General features: G+C 38.3%; 1 protein-coding gene across 2 annotated transcripts; it reads left to right on the top strand.

Moving 5' to 3' along the window:
* Nucleotides 1-2674: 2674 nt before the first annotated feature.
* On the top strand, nt 2675-5765 carry LOC117288799 (low-density lipoprotein receptor-related protein 12-like). 2 transcript variants are annotated; one of them, XM_033769642.1, is made up of 5 exons: nt 2675-2761; nt 3597-3707; nt 4154-4519; nt 4830-4943; nt 5430-5765. In XM_033769642.1, the coding sequence occupies exons 2-5, from the start codon at nt 3629-3631 to the stop codon at nt 5654-5656; spliced, it is 786 nt and encodes a 261-aa protein (XP_033625533.1). In that variant the 5' UTR covers nt 2675-2761; nt 3597-3628; the 3' UTR covers nt 5657-5765. The 2 variants fall into 2 exon arrangements, with proteins under 2 accessions (XP_033625533.1, XP_033625532.1); XM_033769641.1 differs by having other exon boundaries at nt 3561-3707.
* Nucleotides 5766-9252: the final 3487 nt, after the last annotated feature.

Below are 9252 nucleotides of genomic sequence, written 5' to 3'. Positions count from 1 at the left end.
ACCAAAATGAGGGGAAGCCCCTTGTACGACAAAAGAGGGCGCCACGTAAAATATTTTCTGATTTTGCAACACGTTTCGGACTCTCTGTGAGGGAGGGCGCTCTCGTGCATAAACTCTTACGCACATTTTGAGCGGGAAAACCATTATGAGCATCCACCAAAAATAGGCTTATAAAACATCTCAAAAAATGGTTCTGTTTAAATAAAAAATACCCCTCATGTACAAGGGTCAAACTTACGAGTCATTCAAAACTCATGTGATTTTGCATGATGTTTTCCATGGGGACGGTGTCGCATGCAATACTGTCCTAATGTCCGCCGGACACATTTGCATACGCAGTTGTGTCCGCCCCCGTGCAAAACCGTCTTTGCAGTAAATAAAACGCCCTTGGTCGACGGAACACGTTCGCCATTTTTTACGGGAGATGTTGGGCCGTTGGGTATTCGCTGCATGCAATGGACCGTTCCGGCTTTCCACTAAGCTCCGCCCACAGCGCACGTGGACAAGACACGTGTACGAGCACTCCCAATGACATTCTGCACGATTCTGCTGCGCGTGCCAAATATACGCGCACGCATGACCGAGTTTGTCCGACCACAATCATGCTGTGATTGGTCAAATGGGTGAACGCACACAGTTTGATTGACAGGCCGGATCGGTCCATCATACGTGATTATAATTTATATTAGGCTTCCAGAGCAGAAATATATCAGCGTATTGAACGCTTTTGTAAAAAGTACCCGGATGACAGCAATATTGTGTCAGTAAAAGTTCCCGGATAGAGCAATATTGAAGCAATAATATTGCTCCATCCGGGCATTTTAACACTTGCACGCGCGTCACACGCGGCAACTGATGCAACGCTCACCATGTTGGGTAAGTTAGATCCATAGATATAGAATAGAATAACTAGATCGGCCGCGCGTACATACGCGTCATTGCCTGTGTAGAATAAGTTTTGGTTCGCCATGGACGCGGTAAAAAATTCATGTTCGAAAGGTTTACGCACGAAAATGAACACGGGAGATAGGCCTTTGACGCGCTAAATGTTACGTGCTGACGGCACAAAGTCACGTGCTGACGGCAACGCACAATGTACACGGGAAATGTACATGGGAGATAAGCAATGGCGGCCCCCATGCCAGAACCCGCGTATGTACACGCGGCCGATCTGGTTATTCTATTCTATATCTATGAGTTAGATAGATCTACGTGTATTAACGCCGCGTCGCATAAAATGCAAATTTTCACTGCATAACGCATGCACAGCATAAAGTTATATACATGTATAAAAGGGCACAGTGAAATTGCCCATGGTGTGGCGCATTCAAGATTTTCAATAGCATTGAAATAGAAAAAAACCCATAATAAAATTGAATTTGAAAATCTGGAATCAGGTGAGCCAAAATAGTGCTGCTTTTATCAAGTCCTCAGCCTGATATACATAATAATAATAACATTGGATTGCTTTTTTTCTGGAAGACGAGTGCAAATTGTCATAGCGAGTGCAATATATTCTTGTATCACCCTGAAAGCCATCCAGTATTATATAAATATTCATGCTGCACGTAGGTTCAGTGTGCATGCACGCTCGCTTACGCGCGCACATACATGTACACATGTACACATGTACATGTACATGTAAATGTACAGTCAGGTACATGTCCACCGGACGGTTTTTGCATAGCGGACACGATTGCATATGCAAAAGTGTCCGGAGCGGACAGTGTTGCATGGCGGACACAATTGCATCTGACAACGGCCGTCTTGTAAACTAAGAATACAGGCCTTATAGGCCTAGGCTAGCAAAAGGTAATCTCACACAATTGGTCAAGAATGTAGGTACGGGTAAGAATTTAAAAGCATAGATTGGTCATGCTATGTCAGACCAAGGCCGACAAAATTGCTGTGCTTGTAGGACCTAACATGGAGTAGGTCCTAATGAGCAATTGAATGCACACCAATTTTTAGCCTGAGGCGATAAATTTACTGAAAAGCAGGTCACTGTGATCTTAATAAGTTTTCGTGACCTTTGACCCAGTTTTTGAAACAGTGTATCATTCCAAAAAATCAACGAAATAAAAATCACTTGATAGAGCATGTCTTCCTCTATCAGAATCAATTAAGAAACAACTGGGTTGGGCTCTCCCAAATTTACAACTTTAGCTCAAATTTTGGAGGCTTTTTAAAGTTGTTCGGTTTCCTTCTTCAATTAAATTAATGGCCTAAGATTATAATACAACACAGAGCATGCACGGGCTCCGAAAAGGCCTAACCGGGACTCTGGCTATTTTTGCAAACATTATGAACTAACAGGTATGTTTTGAACGTCCAATACGGTCAATTTCAAGTCACCTTTAAGGTGTGTACAGTACACTTGGAAACTATGGTAAACAATGTTGTTAAAGTAGGGTACAGTCCACTAATTTGGAAGGGTTAAGTATTGTTACGAGTGCTTGTTTTGGGAATAATGTTTTCAAATTAAGATTAAATATCAATGGTTGAGGTTTAAAAATATTTAAAGTTGTAGATATAGGTATTCATGATTATTTTAATCTTGAAATTGGAGGAATTGTTTTTGGGTTGATAAATTTGCTCTTTTGCACGTAAAGATACACCCCTGCTTGAAAAATAAATTAGTCCTGTGCGCACGGTCAGCAGATTCAACATGGCGACCATCACAACTTGACGCTCGTTTAATTAGGGGATTTTGTTTTTGTTTCTTGCGCTTTTTTATGAACTTACAATTTTATACAAAAAGGTGAGTTATGATGTAGAACTATATCTTCTTCTTCATCTATGAACTTAAGCAAATGGAGAGGGAGAGAGTGTGAGAAGGATTTAGTTTATTGCGGAGAAAGTGTTGTCCAAATTCCGGACATTTATTACCGTTACCTTCGCTTCGGCTTGCCAAATGCTTTGTATTGCAAATTGCAGTACATAACAAAGAGTGGTTCGAGTGTCACTCGATCACTCTTTTGAACTATCTCAAAATTGTGCCTATGAGAGCATTGAAACATGGACTGGTGAAACTTGGGTTTAAATGCAACAATATAGCCCCATAAGTTAAACTTAACTGAATGTCTATCTAATTCTAAGTAATACTAATTAGTAATAATATACATAAAAAAACAGAATTAATTATAATTTAAAATTATGATTTGGCTATTTCTACCTCCATATGGTTTTCACCAAGGCCTGGAATTACATCTTTTTTTATAAGGGCAATTGGAAAAATCTCAAAGTCAAATGAAAACTTTTGAAGGGACGCCTAGGCCAAGACCTCTGATCTGTCTGTCTGTGGCTGCGTGTTTTAGTAGTTAGGCCTACTCACTTATGTATGGTTTTCCTTGAACTTGAATTAATTACAACATTAAAAAAAAAGGTGAATTGTACAATATGAATTGTGACCAGTTAAAAAGTAGAGGTTGATATAAAAAAACACTTCTGTGTCCTAAACCAAAATTTAATGCGTATTTATTTCTACATTCTTATGTTTAAAGCAGATACAGTCTGACAGTATACAGAAACATTGCTTGTGAATTGTTTAACTGTTTCAGGATTCTTTTGACCCCCGCCCCCTGCATCCACTCAAGAAAGTACACCTAAGTCGAGGAATCTGGCCAGGATGAAGTTGCTTGGGATCCTCCTAGTAGCAAGTCTTGGAAGTTTCTTGATGGTGTGTCATGCTGGTGCTGTTTCAATAGGTAAGACAACTTGATGAGGGGTGTTCAGGTAACAGGTGGAGACAGAGCTAGTCAACATTGAGTATTTTTCAAACAAGAAAGACCCTTTTCAGAACTGATTCTTTGGAGAGGTTTCTGACTACCCCCCCCCCCCCCCCCAAGGATGACTTTTTCATTGTCACCCCAACAAAATAAACATCGTATGAACAATCGCACCCTTTCATACAAGCTGCCCATTACACATTTCTTATTTTGAGCACCCCCTTACACACTCAAACGCACTATCACTTGCCACTCAAAATGTATACCAATTGTTTTGAAATTTGATTATTTTTAAATGATATATTTGTACATGTATTACTTGTGAGTTTTTGTTGTTCCGTTTTCTGTGGGGGGCACGGTTGATCTATAAAAAAGAAATCTTTAACAGTGTTTCTAATTTCTTTTTTGGATGGTGACTGTATCAGTTTACCTCACAACTAACTGCAATGCCACTGTGCAAGCCAGTAGTGGTGGCTTCATTGAGCCAGACAGTCGTTTGCTCTACAACAACAACATCGACTGCACCACAGTGCTCACCACCACCGAAGGCAGTCGATTCCTATTGCGTTTCTTCCGCTTCAACCTAGAGGAGCCAATCAGTGGAGCGTGTGTAGATCACCTGACGGTTTACGACGGGTTGAATCGATCTATCCCGCTGACGGAAACGCTCTGTGGTAGGAAGCAGATTGCTGATATTGCCTCTGAGAGCAACAGCTTGACTTTTGACTTTGTGTCTGACGACAGCGGCAGCACAAATGGCTTTGAGATATTCTACTCAGTGTTTACTTATGGTAAGTATACCCCAGTAAGCAGAGTTAGCTATCAAAATCTTTAAAAAATTGCATAGAGCTGGTGAAGCACACAAAATGGCTAAGCACAACAAAAGTATGCCTTCGAAAGAGTGAGGTTACAATTACTTGCTAATAATATACCATTCGACCCACAAAATGATACCCTGCTAATACCTTTTTCTCAGCAGAAAGGTGATAAGCACCAAATGCTGCTTAAGTGTTGCTGCGATTGGTTAATATTTTCATGGTTTTTACATGTGAAATATATTGAAAATTAAAATTTATTGTGTTTTCTCTTTTGTTCATGAAGCGCCATGCACATCAGAGCAGTTTGGCTGTAACAACAGCAGATGCATCGACATGGCCTTAAAGTGCGACTCGTACAACATGTGTGGAGACAACAGTGATGAGACAGACTGTGATGGTAAGCTGTGAGCGTAGAATTTATTTGCAATCTACGAGGAACATTACAGAATTGTTTTTTTGCTAACAAAACAGTTGCTGGCAGTGTAAGCATTTTATGTAATCCACCATCTACATAAACTGACAAACCTGTAGACATTTGAAAGCGATACACCGATTGTAAACACACTTTGCATGAAATAGATTATGTAATATATTACATGTTTATCAAAACTTTTACAAATATGCAACTTGTAATTTTTAAAGGGATTTCAGCTAGATTTACAATAATATCGGGGGCCAATTTGATAGAGCCTGTAAGCACAAAAAAGAATGGCATTGCTTAGCAGAATCAGAATATTAGCCCAAACTACATTAACTTTACATTGTTGTGGCTGGTGCCCGACTTATTTTTTTGCGTAGCAAAGAAATTTGTCCAGCAGTATTTTCCGCTTAACAGCTTAATGAAAATGGGCCCAAATGATATCGTTGTGTTAATTCCTTTTAGTGACGGTCATCGATGAGACTGGTCTGAGTGCAGCTGCAATCGCTGGTATCATAGCTGGTTCCCTGTGCCTCCTACTGCTAGTCTTTGGTGTTATCAAGGCCATCATTCACAAGTACCAGTCTAAACAGCTACTGAATCAACTCATGGAAGAGATGAAGAAACAACCGACGACCAACGAGTACTCAGAGAAAGACTTCTGGGGAGAGAATAAACCGGTCGAGGAATAGGGAAGGGTAGGATTCATTCAAGCTTGGATTCATTCTGTATTAAAAAACACTGGACACCTTTGGTAATTGTCAAACATCAGTATTCTCACTTGGTGTATCCATCATAACAATTATGCAAAAATTAAAAAATCTGTTGAATTTTTTACTCAATTGATCATCAAAGCTTCAAGGAAATAATGAAAGAAAAAACACCCTTGTTGCGCAAACAAATTTGTGTGCTTTCAGATTCCTAAGAAAGGCTTCAGGCCTGAAGTATTTTCGTATTTGAGTGAGAAATTACCCCTTTTTCAAAAACTACATTACTTCAGAGTGAGTAATTTTCTTTCAATGTTTTATAGTATTGACAACTCTCCATTGCTCATTACCAAGTAAGTTTTTATGCTAACAATTTTTGGGGAGTAATGACCAATAGTGTCCAGTGCCCTTATATAAATTGACACTTCTTTAAAGGGTTTTGATACCTTTTGTAGTGTTTGGCCATGACATGAATCCCTACTCACTGTGAGTGAACATGTATATATACTTTATCTGTACAAGTTTCAGCCGTCAAGTTTTTGAGAAAAAAAATGAAAATTACAAAGCAATGTTTTCAGGAGAGTTGCGTAAATCCAATGTTCATGCTAAAATAATTTTTGTGAAATTGTTTTACTCATTTCTCAAATTTTGCTGCACCTCAGCAATTAATTTTTAAGGGAAGATTTCTACCAACATTATCCATCAACTATGTAAGTTTAATGTGAATGTAAGCTTGTGTTTTGTGTAGTACAAAAAGTACCCAAAACCCATTGAATGATGACTTCAGGGCAATGTACGTGTCTGTTTGAACTTCCATTCACTTTGGCTGTTTAGTGACACAACATGTTTGTGCATACAACGCAAGAAATGGCAACACTCCCATAACCCTTGCAGATGCAGAACATGATAGGTTCCTTTGTGTAGGTTTTGACACTTGAAATGCGGGACATAAAAGCGTTACAGTCAGTAATGCTTCTCAAATTCAACACTTTTGGGATAAAAAGTTAACGTGATATCCTTTTTCATAACCGCAGTACTCTGAATATACAAAGCTGCTTTTCTTCTTACAAAGTAAGTTTTAATTGCCATTAGTTTTCAAAGTCATTACCAAACAAATACAGACCCTTAAATATGTGAAATATGATTAAAGTATTCTGCAAAGTAGGAATTTTTTTTAAACAATGACATGTGTACATAATTGTTTGCATACAGAGTTAGTTTCTATTTTAGAGAGATATGTACATAACTAATGAAAACATAGAAAGTGATATATTTTATATGGTATCATAAAATCATATTTTAATTCTTAAAATAACTATCTGTAATTCCGTCCGATAGAAGAAATAGATCATACATTTGTAGTCGTTTTTTATGTTTGCGAAAATTTTAAACCATTTTCAGAATAAAAAGTTTTTTAATAATGCAGTGCACTTTGTTAATGAGTCTGTTTTAAAATGAGTTTGTTTTTGAGTCTTGATAATCTGACAGACATTATTTTTAGGAGTGTGAAATCGTCTTAAAGAGTCTCTTTTAAAATGAGTTTGTTTTTGAGTCTTGATAATTTGACAGACATTATTTTTAGGAGTGTGAAATCGTCTTAAAGTGTACATTCAGAAGACGTCTAGATTCCTTATTAAGAGGTTCTGTCTGTGTCTGGATTTAAGTAACGGGGAACTTGGACCCCAAGTTAAGAAGTCTAGATTCCTTATTAAGAGGTTCTGTCTGTGTCTGGATTTAAGTAACGGGGAACTTTGACCCCAAGTTAAGAAGTCTAGATTCCTTATTACCGGTAAGAGGTTCTGTCTGTGTCTGGATTTAAGTAACGGGGAACTTGGACCCCAAGTTTTGGATTTGGTTTTATTTAAAATTCTCATCCCATGAAGCACCTGGTCCCATAGTTACAAAGCAGGCGGGCAATCTGAATAAGGTTGGATTCCATACTTAGTGCTGGGAGGTTCTATGGGTAAGGGTTATGGTTAGGGTTAAGGGTTGGGGTTGAAGTTAGGGTTAGCCCAATTTCCCCATTGTGCAAAAATAATGATTGTTCACAACATGTCCGTTCAGCAGGAGGTTGCAGTGGCTACTCCACACCATTCAGTATAAGTCTTATTTGGTGTCTTGTGACAATTAAATTTAGGTATCAAACAAGGCTACCAGAAAGGGGGCCGTGTACAAAAATAAAAACGTTTTAAATTAGCTGATATAAACATTTAAAAAATACATCTTAAACATACTAATCTTGACCAAGTTGCAAGAAGGGCATGCAGTAATAATAAACTAAATTAATCAGTTCTAAGACGTGATTAATAAAAAGTTCATGACATGATCTGTGACATGGATAAATTACCTCTGGATAAATCATTGTGTTATGTGAAATAAATTGAATTTGAGATCTCGTTGTGATGCCCAATAATTATCATCGACTGTAGTGGGAAAAATCCACATAAGAGTCTGTATATAATTCAATAACTTGAACTTCGTCGTACCTGAGAAATGACAGAGTTCCAGGGAAATATTATATAAGGCCAGCCAGAAGTAACAACCACAGTTGCAACAATGAGAGGCCAAAGTTTGGACAACTGGAATAAATCATTAGAGATGCCAATAAATGGACATGAACGAAAATACTAGTTTCTGCTCGACCACGGCGAACCTCTAATTAGAAACTCTATCATGTTGCACAACTGAGTAATCAGAACATCACCTTTCACCTAAATACGTCCATACATTGATGAGGATACATGTCATTCCGTTGTTAGATCACTTGTGCTGTCAAGACTAGATTACTGCAACTCGCTTTTGAAAGGAATCACAAAGGCAAAAATAAATCCTCTCAAAAAAGTTTAGAATAAAGCAGCCAGACTCATCTGTAAGACCGGTTGTCATGACAACATTTCACCATTACTCAGATGACAACATTTCACCATTACTCAGAAATTGCACTGGCTGTCCATCACAAACAGAATTGAATTCAAACTTTCTTGCCAACATGTCTTCAAATCCCTTGCTCACCAGTCACCATCAGACATATTATTTATAGAACCTCTTGGCCGAATCTCGCACCATCTCTAGAGCTGGTTCATGTGCATTGTGCTGCTGTTCCAAATCTATTGAACTCATTACCATTACATCTTCGTGCAACTACTCTTGGACAATTCAATAAACTACTTTTAAGACTCATTTATACAGAAAAACTTGACCGTTTTATTTCACTCTACATTGTGGAACATCTTGAGTTTGGACTTCTTTGTTGCATCTGCGCTTTGCCTTGGGAGAAAGGGCGCCTCATTTTAAACATGGTTGCTGATGCATGTGTATGTACAATATGGCGTTATATCCCGACTTACGGACTTTGCCGAGTATCACGTAGAAGTAGAAGTAGAAGTGTAAGCCTACCCTAGAGTCGTCATTGTAATAAATTACAAAAAAGGTTTCCTAAACTTTACGCCGAGAATTTAAAGTATTCAGTGATACTATAGAACACCCAGAACCGAAGTACCTAAAACGTATATTTATTAGCTATATCTGTATCATCACGATAATGCACTATAGGCCCAACCATTGAGCTACCTCCATAGTTC

The sequence above is a fragment of the Asterias rubens genome, chromosome 4 (assembly GCF_902459465.1).
Source record: "Asterias rubens chromosome 4, eAstRub1.3, whole genome shotgun sequence".
NCBI classification, from domain to species: domain Eukaryota; kingdom Metazoa; phylum Echinodermata; class Asteroidea; order Forcipulatida; family Asteriidae; genus Asterias; species Asterias rubens.
The sequence above is the reverse complement of the archived record's forward strand: the minus strand, read 5'-3'. Positions and strand labels throughout refer to the sequence as shown.

Excerpts from the sequence above, each read along its gene's own strand:
- LOC117288799 (XM_033769642.1), top strand. The coding sequence starts at position 3,629 with ATGAAGTTGCTTGGGATCCTCCTAGTAGCAAGTCTTGGAAGTTTCTTG. Across the intron at positions 3,708-4,153 it reads TGCTGGTGCTGTTTCAATAG|TTTACCTCACAACTAACTGC; the intron begins GTAAGACAACTT and ends TGACTGTATCAG. Across the intron at positions 4,944-5,429 it reads TGATGAGACAGACTGTGATG|TGACGGTCATCGATGAGACT; the intron begins GTAAGCTGTGAG and ends AATTCCTTTTAG.